Source organism: Ornithorhynchus anatinus, chromosome 6 (genome assembly GCF_004115215.2).
Source record: "Ornithorhynchus anatinus isolate Pmale09 chromosome 6, mOrnAna1.pri.v4, whole genome shotgun sequence".
NCBI classification, from domain to species: domain Eukaryota; kingdom Metazoa; phylum Chordata; class Mammalia; order Monotremata; family Ornithorhynchidae; genus Ornithorhynchus; species Ornithorhynchus anatinus.
Genome location: NC_041733.1, coordinates 45,212,228 through 45,228,160, shown reverse-complemented (window position 1 = coordinate 45,228,160; position 15,933 = coordinate 45,212,228). Strand labels below are relative to the sequence as shown.

Sequence of the window (15,933 nt, the reverse complement as noted above, 5' to 3'; positions counted from 1 at the left end):
GTATTAAGTCCCCACTGTGCAGATGAGGGAACTGAGGCACAGGGACATATGCTTTGCCTATGGTGGATGCTCCATAACTACTGTGATGGAGGGAGGAAGGGAGCGAGAGAGATTAGACTGGAAGCTCCTGGAGAGCAGTGGTCATGTGCTGCTGCTGCTGTTATACCCCAAGCAGTTAGTTCAGTCTTCCTTTCCCAGAGAGTGTTCAGCAAATAGCACCGATGCCACCAGCCGATGCTGCTTCGAATGCCCCCGCACCATTCCAGATGCTTCCCCAGCCCCGTGGGGTTTCTATTCTACCTGGGGGAGGTGGAGAGCGGGGAGGGGAACGGTTAGTTCCCTGGGCCATCGGGGCGGTGGTGAACCAGGAGAGGGAGGATTCGGGAGAAGGCTCCATCTCTCTTTCCCCTTCTCAGCAGAATCTGGCTTCATCAGCTACCCACCCATCTCGGCCACCCACACGCCATGGGTGACCACACTGGACAAGGGTTCTGGTGCCTCTGGAGGCGGCCACTGGTCACGGAGAGAGAGGGACCGGACCCCCACGACCAGCGAATACAACAAGTACGAGCTCTTCTCTTCCCACCCCTCCCTCCCTTTCCCCCCTCCACCGCGCCGGTCACCCCCACCCTTCCCCGGGCCGGGGAGTGGGTGGTCCGCCCAGCTCTGGACCTCTGCCGCCCAATGGTGGGGCACCCACAGGACGGCCCGGTCATCGCCCTGCCCCTGCCGGGGGGCCCCAGCACTCAGGAAAGAGGAGACTGAGCTGTGGGTAACGCTCCTCGTCCTCCCCTTTAGGGAAGCCGGACTGTAGAGCCTCCGGCCCCTTTGGCCCGAGGTGCCCGAGAGCCAAGGATGTGGCCCTTCCTCCCCTGCCTGACCTGGGTCAGATGGTACGTGGGAGGGAGCGAGATTCCACCCGATCAGAAACCGGGCCTCGCCCCCGCTCCTGCTCCGCAAAACGGCGCCCTGGCTGGGAGGGGGAAACCTGGTAGCTTCTGCTGCCGGCCCACCGTTGAATGGACAGCACTGGGTCCCAGCTCGCCTGGAGCAGAAGAAGTAGGGATTTTAAAGGCTCCGAGTCCCTCCCACTGCTTCCCCAGGCAGGCGGAGAGGCTGGGGACACTATCAGGTGGCCAAGGGTCCAGGCTGGAAGTCTTTACCCCAGGAGCTGCCTGGAGTGTAGGTGGGGGGATTCTTCTTCTTCTTCTTCTTCTTCTTGCACTTGTTAAGCACCTACTCTGTGCCGAGCGCTTTTCTAAGCACTGGGAGAGATACAAGTTAATCGTGTCGACACCGTCCCTGCCCCACACGGGGCTCATACGCTTAAACCCCATTTTACAGATAAGGTAACTGAGCCACAGAGAAGTTAAGTGACTTGCCCAAGGTCACACGGCAGTCGAATGGCAGAGCTGGAATTAGAACTCAAGTCCCTCTGACTCCGAGGCCCGTGCTCTATCCACTCAGCCGCTCGGTTTCAGGATTCGGGTTCTAAGCCTACGCTTCCTCCTACTCCGTAAGCCCCTCCCCTCCCCGGGTGGTGATACTGGTGAAAGGGGACCCCGGCACCATTTTCACCTCCACGTTGGAGAGTAAGTAGAGTGTTTCCATTTGGGTGGAGTGCGATTTGAAGACATCTGTGGGGCCGGGCGGCCTTCGGTTCCAAACCCGGGCTGCGGGCGGCAGATGGGGCGTGAGAGAGTAGCCGAGGGAGGCGGTCTTACGCACTCTGTCCGTGAAAAGGCAGCCGGCCACCTTTTCTGGGCCCTCGCCACTGAAGCGAGGATGGGTCAGGTACCACTGCGTAGGGGGGCAAAGGAACGTCCTACTTCCCGCCAGCTGGAAGTGTGCTCGACTTGCTTTTGCCAAGCGCGGGCGGCTCGCGGGGAACCATCCGCGCTCCCCCACCCGCTGTGTAAGCCTCCTCTCTGATTCATGACCTCAGACTGGCTCCGGGTCGGGGTGGCTTAGTGAGGACCGGGGAGAACAGATGAGACGGAGGAATTTAATTATAATGAATGAGTGGAGATTTTTCTCAGTCACCTCCTATGCTTCAACCACCTTACTGAGCACTTGGGTAGATACGGAATAATGAGATCAGACACCTACCTGGGGCTCACAGTCTCTGTGGGGGAGAGGACAGGTATTTCATCCCCGTTTCACAGATGAGGAAACCGAGGCCCAGTGAAGTGACTCGCCCGAGGTCACCCAGCAGGCAAGTGGCAGAGCTGTGACTAGGTCCTCTGACTCCGAGGCCCGGGCTCTTTCACTGCTTTAATGGCTTCCCTCTGCGATCGACCGCTAATTTTGAGCTGCCTGCCCTGAGGCCCGACTCTATCCCAGTGGAACCCGCTCCTTCTTCCCCCCCGCTCTGCCTCGACTTCCTCTCCCCCCGCCCCCGAGCCTTGCAGGAAAGTTCTAATCGGCCTACTCAGCTCACCTCCGCCGCCCTCCCCTCACCCAGGCCGACATCTGCTGGCCCAACACAGATGGGGACCGACTCTGGGCGAGTAGCTCCCCGCGAGGCCGCTCTAACCCTTCCCTTTCCGTCCACCTCCTCGGCCCCTGCTTTCTCCGCCCCGCCCCCACCCCCACCCGCTCCCTCTTCCCCGCCCTTAAAGTGATGATGAGCGCTATCGCTACTACAGCCGGGAGAGGAGTTACGACCTCGACCGGGAATACCGCCGGAGCCGGGATCGGAGCCGAGAACGGGAAGAGCGCCACCGGGAGCGCCGGCACCGGGAGAAGGAAGAGGGCAGCAAACACAAGTCTTCACGGCGGTAAGGGATGCGGGACGGGGGACGTTCCTGTCACCTTCCAGGGTCAGGGGGCCTGCTGCTGCCCTCCCGTGTCTCCCAGACTCAACACCGCCGTTCCCCTAGGAGGCCGGTGGAGTTTTCGGGGTTCGGCTCGCTGAGGGCTGACGGCTGTCTCGGTGGTCGAACTCGGACTCCTCTTCCCTCGCTGCTTAGGGGTTTCCCCTTTCCCCCGTTTCTTTAGCCCCCTCCCTTTGGCCCAGTTCCTCCTCTGTGATTATGCTCCGGCCGATGCCATCGAGGGACTGATTGACATCCCGTGAGAAGAGCTCTTGCTGTGGGAGGGATCCCGAGGAGCGAGCTGTTTTAGAAACTTCGGGATTCCCACTCCCGGTGGTGCCGAGCTCTCCCCGCCAGGAGGGCCGACGGTGAGGCGGCTTAAGTGCGTCTTTCCGGCCCCTAGCGTCCCGCGCCCCTCTGATTTTGCGTATCTGGATGCCAAAGGACCCTAGACTCTCCCCCACGCCCCAGTGCTTACTGCATGCAGAGCACTAGACTGAGCGTTTGGGACAGTACAGTAAGTAGACACGGTCCGTGCCTTCGAGGAGCTTACAGTCAAACTGGGAGGAGAGAGACACTGCAATAAACTGCAGGTAGGGGAGAAGCGGCAGCGTTTAAAGATACTGGGGGAGAAGGATGTGGGGGGAGGATCGAATCGCTTACAGGGTGAGGCTCAAGTGCTTTGATGCCGTGGAAGCGTTGCAGTGTCGGTAGGTGGGGAGATGGCGGCGGGAGTGGAAAATTTGAGGATGGGGAAGGTAGTATTCTGCCAGACGTGAAGGGGGAGAGAGTTCCAGTCAGGGGGGACAGTGGTGAGAGAGAGAGAGGAGAGCGTTTGAGGAACGAAGTGTGCGGAGCTGAGCCGTATTGGAAAAGGAGGGAGGTTAGGTTTTGGGGAGAGAACTGATGGATGCCTAGGAGACAGCAGTCAGGAGATTCCGCTTGGCGCAGAGAGGAATGGGATTTCAAGGAGTGTGGAGATGGGCATAAAATCATGTTTTCGGAAAGCGATCCGGCTGGCGGGATGAAGGACGGCCTGGAGAGGCAGGGAGGCCGGGGAGGAGGCTGATGCGAAAGTGGAGTTGGGGCAAGTCCTTGGGTCATCATGGTGGCCGTTTGAATGGAGCAGAAAGAGTCAGTTCCCGGGACGGAGCAAAGAGAGAACTGATGGGATGTGGAGCCTCAATATGTGGGTTGGGAGAGAGAGAAAGAGGAGTCGACAGAGAGGATGTCGGTGGGGTCACCGGAGATGGGAAAGTAAGAGAGAAGAGAGGGTTCTTCCCGGCTAGATTGCAGGCTCCTTGAGGGCAGGGAAAATGTCTACTGATTCTAGTGTATTCTCCCAAGCACTTAGTATAGAGATCTGCAAATAGTAAATATTCCGTCTCTCAGTGGTATTTATTGAATGCTTATTGTGTGCAGCGGAGTATACTAAGCACTTGGGAGAGTTGACGGGCGTGTTCCCAGCCCAAAAAGAGTTTATGGTCTAGAGGGGGAGACATACATGAAAATAAATTACGGCTAGGGATAATAATGATGGCATTTAAGCGCTTACTGTGTGCCGAGCACTGTTCTAAACATTGGGATGATAATAATAATGTTGGTATTTAAGTGCTTACTATGTGCAGAGCACTGTTCTAAGCGCTGGGGTAGATGCAGGATCATCAGATTGTCCCATGTGAGGCTCACAGTCTTCATCCCCATTTTCCAGATGAGGTCACTGAGGCCCGGAGAAGCGAAGCGACTCGCCCACGGTCACACAGCTGACAAGTGGCGGAGCTGGGATTCGAGCCCATGACCTCCGACTCCCAAGCCCGGGCTCTTTCCATTGAGCCACGAGGGAGGGGAGGCAACACCTGGATTTCCAAGGAAATCCCCTTTACCCGCCTCTCTACTCGTCTTGATGTCTCTCTCTCTCCCCCCACTTCTGGACCGCGAGCCCCGTTGTTGGGTAGAGATTGCCTCAGTCGCTGAGTTGTGCTTTCCAAGCGCTCAGTACAGTGCTCTGCGCTCATTCAATAGTATTTATTGAACCCTTCCTACAGGGTAGTCAGGTTGTCCCACGAGGGGCTCACAGTCTTCATCTCCATTTTCCAGATGAGGTCACTGAGGCCCAGAGGAGTCAAGTGACTTGCCGAAAGTCACACAGCTGATCAGTGGCAGAGCAGGGGATTAGAACCCACGACCTCTGACTCTCAAGCCCGGGCTCTTGTGAGTGCTGTGGCACTGAGGGTGGGGTGGGTATCCGGGACAGATCCAAAGGCTTAGGCGATGCCGAGGGGAGAGGGAATAGGGGAGGTGAGGACTTGGTTAGGGGAAGGACTCTTGGAGGAGATTTGATTCGAGGAGAGTTTTAAGGGCGGAGAGAGTGGTGGTTTGTCAGATAGGAAGGGGGAGGCTTCCTTCCAAAATTCCAGGCCGGAGAGAAGATGTGGCACGGTCTACTGGCAAGAGCCCGGGCTTGGGAGTCCGAGGACGCGGGTTCGAATCCCGGCTCTGCCCTGTTTCTGCTGTGACCTTGGGCAAGTCACTTAACTTCTCTGTGCCTCAGTTACCTCATCTGTAAAATGGGGATTTAGAGCCCCGTGGGGGACAGGGACTGTGTCCAACCTGATGACCTTATAGCTAGCCCAGTGTTTCGAACAGTGCTTGGCACATAGGAAGTGCGTAACAAACAACAGTATTATGATTATTGTGTTGGAAAGAGGTCTATAAACGCTTATTATGTAGGAAAGAGGTCTGTAAACGCCCTCGTTTGGTTTGGAAGGGAAGATGAGGAGCTCGGGTTGGGATACGTTGGGATAGAGAAGCAGAAGCAGCATCGCTAAATGGAAAGAGTCCGGGCTTGGGAGTCAGAGTTCATGGATTTGAATCCCAACTCTGCCACTTGTCAGCTGGGTGACTGTGGGCAAGTCATTTAACTTCTCTGTGCCTCAGTTCCCTCATCTGTAAAATGGGGATTAACTTTGAGTCTCACGTGGGACAACCTGATTACCCTGTGTCTACCCCAGCGCTTAGAACAGTGCTCTGCACATAGTAAGCGCTTAACAAATACCCACATTATTATACGTTGAGCTTAAGGTGTCAGCAGGGCAGCCAGATATCTGGAAACGTCTTGGAGGCAGGAGGAAATATGAGATTGCAGAGAAGGACGAAAGTTGGGTTTGGAGATGAAGAATTGGGAACCATCCACATACAGGTGGTAATCGAAGCCACTGGGGTGGATGAGGGCGTAGGTGGAAAACGGAGAGGAAGGAAGGCCTAGTGGATATAGCGTGGGCGCAGTAGTCAGAAAGGCATGGGTTCTGATCCCGGATCCGCCACTTCTTTGCTGTGTGACCTTGGTCAAGTCTCTTAGGTTCTCTGTGCCTCGGGGACCTCATCTGTAGAACGGGGATTAAGACTGTGAGCCCTATGTGGGACGGGGACCGTGTCCCACCGGATCGACTCGTATCTACCCCAGTGCTCGGTACAGTGCCCGGCCTAACAAATTACCATAAAGAAGCGGGGGACCGAAACTCAGCTCCGAGGGACCTCCACAGTTAGACGGAGGAGGAGCCTGCGAAAGAGGCCGAGAACGAGAGGCCGGAAAGCTAGGAAGGGAACCGGGAGAGGACGGTGTCGGTGAAACCCAAGGTTCGGTATTTCAAGGAAAAGGGGGTGGGCCGGTGTCTTGAGCGGCTGAGGAGTCAGGAAGGATGAAGATAGAGGAGGATCTGGCGAGGAGGAGGAAGAGCGAAGGGGATGGAAGAGGGTCGAGGCGGGAAACGCGGGAGGGGAAGCGGCGGAAGTGGGGGTGACCGGACCGGTTCGAGGGATTTAGTCGAGGAGCGGCGGGAGGGAGATGGGTGAGCACCGGCCGCACCACCCTGGGGTCCGAGAGGCGGCCACCTGGGGACCCGGCGTCCGACGCCGCTCCGATGTCTCCCGCCCTGCAGGAAGCAGCACGAGAACGACGAGGGGGAGGGCCACCGGCGCCACAAACACAAAAAGAACAAGCGCAGCAAAGAGGACAAAGAGGCCAGCGAAGATGGCGTCCCCGAGGGCGGCGAGCCGGATGCCAAAGATTAACGCGGCTGAGGGCCCCGCGCCTCCCCCGGCCCCATCCTCTCTCCGCCTCTCTTTCCTCGCCTCTCCTCCCGAGGACGAGCCGGCAGCAGTGGCCGTGCGGAGAGAGGTCTCGGATCGGATCCTATGGTTTCTCCGGAGCGGTAGGCCCGGGGGCGGGGTGGGGCGCCAGGGCGGCAGAGGCCCGGCCGCGGACTCTCGGACACGTAGCGACGGGCCCCTCCCCGTCCGGGCCCCTCGCTCTCTCCGAAGGGGGGCGGGGACGGCTGTCCCGGGCCCCGGGTCCCTTAGGCCCGGCTCGGGTTCGCAGTCAATGCCGTGCCCCGTCCCCGGCGTGGCCAACGGGGGTCAGGGGGCATCTTGGACCCGGAGACCGACGGGACTCAGCCAGCACCCCAAGCCCGTCCCCCCACCCCCGGCCCGCGCGGCCTCCTGGGATAGGGCGGGGAGGGACGGCGGGGCGACCCGAGGCCGGACGGCTGACTCGGGCGAGACGGGATGGAGGCCGGGGGGCCGCGTCCCAGACGGTGGCCGGGCTTCGCCACCCGTCGCCGCTCATCCTCCCGCCAGCCGGCCCCGGAGCCGCTTCCTCCCCCGGCCCCGACCGGGCTGGCTCCGTTTATTTATTCCCCGGCCCAGTCGGGTTAACCGTCCGAGTAGTGGGTCGTTTTCTCCATTGTATTTTTTTTTTTTTTTTGAAGGGTTCAGAGTCAGAACCCCGGGGGCGGGGAGGGACCCGGACCCACAGGCGGCCGCCGCGGCTCATCGCCGTGTGCGCATCCTCGCCCCAGCCGGGGGTTTGGGGCGGGTGCGGCAGCCCCGTGGCAAGCGACCCCCGGATTTGGGCTAACCTCCGCCCCCACTACCGTCCCCTCCCCCATCAGCGTAGCATGATCTCAGTCCGTAAGCTAGGGGAATGTGCCAGGGCGGGTGGGGGGGAGGGGGTGGCACACAGCGAGGGGTGCAGAAGGACCCTGGGGGAGGGCGGGAAGAGAGTAATAAAGCAGTTTTTTGTAAAAGCATTCCCCTTTTCAAGCTTCCTCTTCCACCCCGGTACCAGCCCGGAGCCCTCGAGGCACCGGACCTGCCGGCAGAGGGGTGGGGTGGGGACCCGGGGAACCGTGGAACTCGGCCGCGTCCGAAACGATAGAGCGGACGGGGGAGCGTGGCAGCCGACCGAGCGGCGGGCCGTCGGGTGCGCGGCCGGCCGGCTGCCGGAGGTGGGGAGGGCTGAGGCGTCGGGCGAGATCGGGCCGGGCCCGGGGGGCTTCCGGATCCCCTGCCCCGGGGGAGGAGGAGTCATAGATCGGTGCCATCTCGGGGCGATGGGGCCCGTCGAGGATGAACTATGTCCAGGCCCGGAGCCTGGGCTTCCACCACTCCCTGGAGGGCCGGACCACGAGAAGGGCTTTGCCCCGGATCCCTGATACCCCTCTCCGTTTGAGCCCCCTCCCTCTGCCCCCATCCAGGGCGGAGCGATTCACCCCAGCTGCCGTCCCATCCTTCACTCGTTCCCGCGCTGGCCCCGGAAACGAGGCCTGGGACGTGGTTAATACTAATAACAATAATGTGGTGTTTGTTAAGTGCTTTCTCTGTGCAGAGCCCTGTTCTAAGCGCTGGGGGGAGATACAGGGTCTTGAGGTCGTCCCACGTGAGGCCTCTCTGTTGCCGGTCAGGGCAAAGGCACCCCCGAGGCGGCCCAAAGGCTGTCCTGGGCAAGGAGGATCAAAGCCCGGTATAATAATAATGATGATGGTATTTAAGTGCTTACTATGTGCGGAGCACTGTTCTAAGCACTGCAGGAGGGGGATACAAGGTGATCAGGTTGTCCCAGGTGGGGCTCACGGCCTTCATCCCCATTTTCCAGCCGAGGTCACTGAGGCCCAGAGAAGTGAAGTGACTCGTCCAAAGTCGCCCAGCTGCCAAATAGCAGAGCCGGGATTCGAACCCATGACCTCTGACTCCCAAGCCCGGGCTCTTGCCACCGAGCCACGCTGCTTCCTCACGTGGGAGGAAGCCTCGGGGCGGCCGTCGCGAGCGCCGCGCGCTCCTTGGGTGACCGGGAAGTAGGTGAGTGTCAAGCTACCGGTTCCGGGGGGAACGTAAGACCCACCTGAATTTACAGTGCTTCTTTGGGGGTGACGGGGGTGGGGGGGTCCCCCTGTAAGAGAAGCTGCATGGCTCATGGCAAGAGCCTGGGCTTGGGAGTCAGAGGTCATGGGTTCGAATCCCGGCTCTGCCACTTGGCAGCTGTGGGACTGTGGGCGAGTCACTTCACTTCTCTGGGCCTCAGTTCCCTCATCTGTAAAATGGGGATGAAGACTGAGCCTCACGTGGGACAACCTGATTGCCCTGTATCTCCCCCAGCGCTTAGAACAGTGCTCTGCACATAGTAAGCGCTTAACAAATACCAACATTATTATTATTATTATTCTCTGGGCCTCAGTGACCTCATCTGTAAAATGAGGGTGAACACTGAGCCTCACGTGGGACAACCCGATGACCCTGGATCTACCCCAGCGCTTAGAACAGTGCTCTGCACATAGTAAGCGCTTAACAGATATCGACATTATCATCCCCTTCCCCACGGGGCTCCGGAGCCTCTGCATTCCCCTTCCAGGCCCCTGGAGAGGACCAGGTGAAGACAGAGGTAGATGGCGTCAACGCAGATGATGGGTCGTTTCCGATGCCGGCGGTTTGAACACGTTGGGACGTCCCTGGGGCTCTTTCACCTCTTCGAGAAGCCGATCGCAAAGATCACGGGGCCTGGGAGTCAGAAGGGCCTGGGTCCTAACCCCTGCTCTGTCGCACGTCTGCTGTGTGACCTTGGCTGAGTCACAGCGTGGTTCAGTGGAAAGAGCCCGGGCTTGGGAGTCAGAGGTCATGGGTTCAAAACCCGGCTCTGCCGCTTGTCAGCTGTGTGACTGTGGGCGAGTCACTTCCCTTCTCTGTGCCTCAGTTCCCTCATCTGTAAAATGGGGATTGACAGCCTCACGAGGGACAACCTGATTATCTTGTATCTCCCCCAGCACTTAGAACAGTGCACTGCACATAGTAAGCGCTTAACAAATACCAACATTATTATTATTATTATTAATAATAATAATTGTGATGTTTAAGTGCTTACTGTGTGACAGGCACTGTACTAAACGCTGGGGCGGATCCAAGCAGATCGGGTTGGACAGAGTCCCTGTCCCATATGGGGCTGACAGTCTTCACAGTCTGGAGCAGTGTGGCTCAGTGGAAAGAGCCCGGGCTCGGGAGTCAGAAGTCATGGGTTTGAATTCCGACTCTGCCACGTGGCAGCTGTGTGACTGTGGGCAAGTCACTTCACTTCTCTGTGCCTCAGTTCCCTCATCTGTAAAGAGAAGCAGCGTGGCTCAGTGGAAAGAGCACAGGCTTGGGAGTCAGAAGTCATGGATTCGAATCCCGACTCTGCCACGGGTCAGCTGTGTGACTGGGCAAAGTCACTTCACTTCTCTGTGCCTCAATTCCCTCATCTGTAAAATGGGGATTAAGACTGTGAGCCTCACGTGGCACAACCTGATGACCCTGTATCTCCCCCAGCGCTTAGAACAGTGCTCTGCACATAGTAAGCGCTTAAGAAATACCAACATTATTATTATTAACCCCCCCCCCGCATTTTACAGATGAGGTAACTGAGATCCAGACAAGCGAGGTGACTTGCCCGAGGCCACGCAGCAGACGGAGCCGGGATCGGAACCCGTGACCACCGGCCTCCCAGACCCGTGCCCTCTCCCCTATGCTTCTACAGGGCCTGGCACCCAGTACATAAGCGCTTAACAAATACCACCACATTATTTAGTGTCCAGACAAGCGTCTGAAGAGGAAGCGACATGGGGGAGTAGAGTCAGAGTGCCAGAAATGTGGTCCCCGGGGATGGGGGGAGACCTTGGATAAGTCATTTAGCTTCTCGGTGTCTGTTTCCTCATCTGCCAAATGGGGTTCAAGTTCTGTTTTCCCTCCTCTTTAGACTGTGAGCCTCATGTGGGACCGGGACTGTCTAACCTGATTATCTCGGATCTAGTACTTAGGATGGTGGAGCAGCTAAGGACAGAGAAGATGCAGCCCGCCCTTCCCAGGTAATAATAATAATAATAATGGCATTTATTAAGCACCTACTATCTGCAAAGCACTGTTCTAAGCGCGGGCGGGGGGGAGACAAGGTGATCAGGTTGTCCCATGTGGAGCTCACAGTCTTAATCCCCATTTTGCAGATGAGGTCACTGAGGCACAGAGAAGTGAAGTGATTTGCCCAAAGACACACAGCTGACAAGCGGCGGATTACTGCCACTGCTCTCTGCCCCACATCTTCTCATAATAATAATGTCGGTATTTGTTAAGCGCTTAAATAAATAAAAATGGTGGTAATGGTTAAGCGCTTACTATGTGCAAAGCACTGTTCTAAGCGCTGGGGATACAAGGTGATCAGGTTGTCCCACATGGGGCTCACAGTTTTCATCCCCGTTTGATAGATGAGGTAACTGAGGCACAGAGAAGTTAAGTGACTTGCCCAGGGTCACACAGTTGACTAGCGGCGGAGCCGGGATTAGAACCCGTGACCGCTTACTAGGTGCAGGGCACTGTTCTAAGCGCTGGGATAGATACAGGGTAATCAAGTTGTCCCACGTGGAGCTCACTGTCTTCACCCCCATTTGACAGATGAGATCACTGAGGCACAGAGAAGTGACTTGCCCACAGTCACCCAGCTGCTAAGCGGCAGAGCTGGGATTCGAACCCATGACCTCTGCCTCCCAAGTCCGGGCCCTTTCCACTGAGCCACGCTGCTTCTCTACCGTGGTCCCCTTGGCCTCCGCTGCTAGGGAGGGGCATCCCCATAGCACCTGGCCGGTCTGGGCCTGCCCTAGGCTCTGGCCAACCGCAGCTCCCAGAGCCGCTCGGAGCAGGATCTATTTATTTTTTTCCTGTAATAGTATTTAAGTGCTTACTACGTGCCAGCACTCTACGAAGTGCTGCGGGAGCTACAAGGTTGGTTACCATCTCTCTCCCACCTGAGGCCCCCCCCAGTCTTAATCCCCGTTTTACAGGGGAGGGAACCGAGGCACAGAGAAGTGAAGCGACTTGCAACGAGGCCACCCAGCAGGCAAGGGGCAGAGGTGGGATTAAAACCCAGATCCTCCGACTCCCCGTGCCCGGCTCTTCGACTGGGCTCGGCCGGGTGGCCCGGTTCCCGGAAAGGGGACCGTGTTTGAGAAAGCAGGGCCACACCGGGTCCGGGTCCGGGCCCACCGGCCTCTGAGGTTGCTCTCAAGGGGGTTCAGGGGGCAGAGGATGATTGGGCTGCTACGCTGGGGACATGGGGGGTTTGGGGGCCAATAATAATATTAATAATAATAATGTTGGTATTTGTTAAGCGCTGGGGTAGACACTGGGTCATCGGGTTGTCCCATGTGAGGCTCGCAGGCTTAATCCCCATTTTCCAGATGAGGGAACTGAGGCCCAGAGAGGCGAAGTGACTTGCCCACAGTCAGCTGACAAGTGGCGGAGCCAGGATTCGAACCCGTGACCTCTGACTCCCAAGCCCGGGCTGGTTCCACTGAGCCACGCTGCTTTGTGACCCCGAACGAGGGGTGGGAAGGGGATGCGTGGGGCGGGGCTCGGGGGTGAGAGGCCGGGGAGCTCGGGCCCGGGTACGGGTGGGTGGTGGGATGGGCGGCTCTGCTCGGCTGGACACGGATTAGGGGGATGGGGAAAAGTAGGCCGCGTTCCTTCCTTTGCGGTGAAGGTGATGTGGGTTGACCCACCGTCCGGGAGCCCTTCTGCTAATCACGTAAATTAAATAAATAAACGTTGGTATTTGGTAAGCGCTTACTATGTGCAAAGCACTGTTCTAAGCGCTGGGGGCAATACAAGGTGATCAGGTTGTCCCACGTGGGGCTCCCAGTCTTCATCCCCATTTTCCAGTTGAGGGAACTGAGGCTCAGAGAAGTTAATGACAATAATGTTAGTATCTGTTAAGCGCTTACCACGTGCAGAGCACCGTTCTAAGCGCTGGGGGAGATCCAGGGTCATCAGGTTGGCCCACGTGGGGCTCCCAGTCTTCATCCCCATTTTCCAGATGAGGGACTGTGAAGTGACCTGCCCACAGTCACACAGCTGCCAGATGGCGGAGCCAGGATCCGAAACCATGACCTCTGCCTCTCCAGCCCACCGAGCCACGCTGCCCCGTGTCGTATGCACGCTCAGCATTAACGCTGGCTACCCTCTCCGACAGAACTGGTCCCGGGCCTCCCTCCTGGGCTGCGCCCCAGGGGTTCACACTCCGTGGCCTCCCGAGAAGTCCTCAGGATCCCCCCACCGCCCCCCAAGGCTTCAACTTCAACCCCTCCCTGCCCCCCGCCACTCGCAGCGTCTCCGTGGCCAGGGCCCTCCGCCTCAGCACAGGGGCTGCTGAAGGTGATGGACGTTCCAGTTCCCTGTGTGCATCTATCCTTTTAATAATAATAATAATGATGGCATTTGTGAAGCACTTACAACGTGCAAAGCACTGTTCTAAGCACTGGGGTAGATACAAGGTGATCAGGTTGTCCCCCGTGAAGCTCACAGTCTTCATCCCCATTTTCCAGATGAGGAAACTGGGGCACAGAGAAGTGAAGTGACTTGCCCACAGTCACACAGCTGACTAGCGGCGGAGCCGGGATTCGAACCCATGACCTGTGACTCCCAAGCCCGGGCTGTTGCCACTGAGCCACGCTGCTTTCCAACGTTGCCGATCGTCCATCTTCTCCCCCTCTGATCTGAGTGTGAGAGAGCGGGGAAGGGGGAGAAGGAAGAGTGGAGGAGGGCCGGGGGCGGAGAGAATGGGCAAGAGAAGAGGAAAAAAGAGAAAGAAGGGGGAGGGGAGAGGCCTAAACCTAATAATGTTGGTATTTGTTAAGCGCTTACTATGTGCAGAGCACCGTTCTAAGCACTGGGGGAGATACAGGGTCATCAGGTTGTCCCACGCGAGGCTCCCGGTCTTCATCCCCATTTTGCAGATGAGGTAACGGAGTCCCACAGAAGTGAAGTGACTCGCCTACAGTCACCCTGCTGCCAAGGGGCAGAGCCGGGATTCGAGCCCATGACCTAAACCTCCGTAAGTGAGGGTAAGTGCGGAGGGAAGGGAAGAGACCTACCTTACATTTCTCCTACCCACCCCATCGCCCCCAGCATTGACGAGGCCCGCCCGCCTCCCCGCCGCCCCTTCTCGGCCACCTACCTGGACGCCCGCGGTACAAAACATGACCACGTGTGTCTGTCGGGAGCCCGGGCTTGGGTGTCAGGGGTCATGGGTTCGAATCCCCCGTCTGCCCCTTGGCAGCTCTGCGACTGTGGGCGAGTCACTTCACTTCTCTGGGCCTCAGTTCCCTCATCTGGAAAATGGAGCTGAAGCCCGTGAGCTTCACGGGGAACAACCTGATTAGCCCGGATCTCCCGCAGCGCTTAGAACGGTGCTCTGCACGTAGCAAGCGCTCGACGAATACCGACATTATTATTATTAGAGTGTACTCTTCTAAATAGTACGGTGCCCAGACTAAGCACTCATTAAATACCACGGATTGAAGGCGAACACCCGCACCGAGCAGGCCCCTCAGTAGGTCACGTGGCTGGGCGCCTTTCTCATATCTGCCCAGGCACTTGGACTCCCTCCACAGACAATGACGCGGGCAGGGCCACTAACCTAAAGAACGACGCGAGGCAGACTGGCTGATTTTACAATAATTTATGCAGGCCTCGGGGCCACACTCTACTACAAGGCACACACTCGGAGGCCGCGCTCGTGGCCCGACGCCCCCGGGAAACGGTTTAAGACCCACCACAGTGGAGGTCTGACCCCCCCCCCCCCCAAGCCCACTATATCTTCCAACCCAAGCCCCCCCGTCCTCCCTCTCTAGGGCCGCAGCCCCCTTCGGACCCCCGGCGTGGGATCCCCTCCCTCCAGACCACCCCCCATCTCGGGGGCTGAACCGGACCGCGGGGCTGGACGGGGAAAGCCATTCTGGCCCGCCATCTTCCCCGATCTCGGTCCGTGTTCTAAAGCCGGGCTGTGGCCAGTCGGCCCCGCGTGGCCCCCGCCCGCTCAGGGCCGCAGCCCACACTGTGGGTGTTTCCCAGGGGGCAGGGAGGGATTTAGCACACGGGACGTTGAGGGGCGAGGGATTGGGAAGTCCCTGACAGGCGGTGAGATCTGCAGCCCTTCTCAGTGGCTGGACGCCGAGGGGGCAGGCTGGCCGGGGGTGGGAGGGGAGGAGGCCTGAGGCTTCCCCTCCCCGGCCGCTCCTGGAGCAGGCTGGGGTTCGGCCACGGGGCGGGGGGTCGGGGCAAGACGGGGTTGGCAGAGCGAAGCGGCACGGCTCCCGCCCGGGCCGGCCCTCGGAGATCGGGCGGCCGCGGCTCCGGCTCCCCCGCCCAGCGTAGGCGGGGGGCCCGGATCACCCTCTCCCTCCGCCCCAGGCTTGCCCCCGGAAGGGACGGGTAGTCCAGAGGGCGCGGGGACGTCCTGCAACCCCCAAGGAGGGAGGGAGGCGGCCCCCGTGACTCTGGCGGCCGCCCGGGCTTCGCGGAGGATCCGAGAGGCCGACCGAGAGGTCGGTCCCGTCACCGCCAGATGCCGCCTCTTCTGCCGCGAATAAATAACGGCCGAGGCCGCCGCCCTTCCCGCGGGGGCACGCTCCCACCCCCGACGCCCCACCTGCCAGGATGGGGCGGCCGGGGAAGTCACCGCCATAACAACTGGGATCAAGCCAGAGGAGGGAACGGGTAGAGTGGACGGGCGGCTGCCGAGGCACGGTCCTGCCCCGTCTTCTCCAGGAGGTCCTCGGGGAGAGTCCAGTGCGGGGCGGGGGCGGCGGGGAGGGGAGGGGCCCCCGGCCACCGAGGTTCACACCAGGCTCCCCGGCCAGGACACCACGGTCAGCGTGACCCTGTTCCTCTGCTCCTTCAGCATGGGGATCAGCTCCGAGTTGGCCATGCGGACGGCCGGCAGGCCGTTGACCGCCACGATTTCGTCTCCGCACCTGAGGGCGAG

General features: G+C 59.1%; 2 protein-coding genes across 5 annotated transcripts in view; one reads left to right on the top strand and one right to left on the bottom strand.

Moving 5' to 3' along the window:
* The window catches only part of LOC107546884 (pre-mRNA 3'-end-processing factor FIP1-like), a 37,287-nt gene extending 29,451 nt beyond the window's left edge, over positions 1–7,836 (top strand). Inside the window, exons 14-16 of one of the 3 annotated variants that reach the window (XM_029067056.2) lie at positions 420–564; positions 2,622–2,780; positions 6,755–7,836. In XM_029067056.2, coding sequence (XP_028922889.1) covers positions 420–564; positions 2,622–2,780; positions 6,755–6,887 — 437 coding nt within the window. In that variant the 3' untranslated portion in view covers positions 6,888–7,836. Of the gene's footprint in view, positions 1–416; positions 565–2,621; positions 2,781–6,754 lie in introns of all 3 variants that reach the window. The other 2 variants (XM_029067057.2, XM_029067055.2) reach the window with 2 other exon arrangements.
* Positions 7,837–14,609: 6,773 nt separating this feature from the next.
* The window catches only part of LOC100088461 (ligand of Numb protein X 2-like), a 60,594-nt gene continuing 59,270 nt past the window's right edge, over positions 14,610–15,933 (bottom strand). For both annotated transcript variants that reach the window (XM_029068050.2, XM_029068049.2), the window contains exon 10: positions 14,610–15,922. In XM_029068050.2, the coding sequence (XP_028923883.1) occupies positions 15,787–15,922 (136 nt within the window). In that variant the 3' untranslated portion in view covers positions 14,610–15,786. The remainder of the gene's footprint in view (positions 15,923–15,933) is intronic.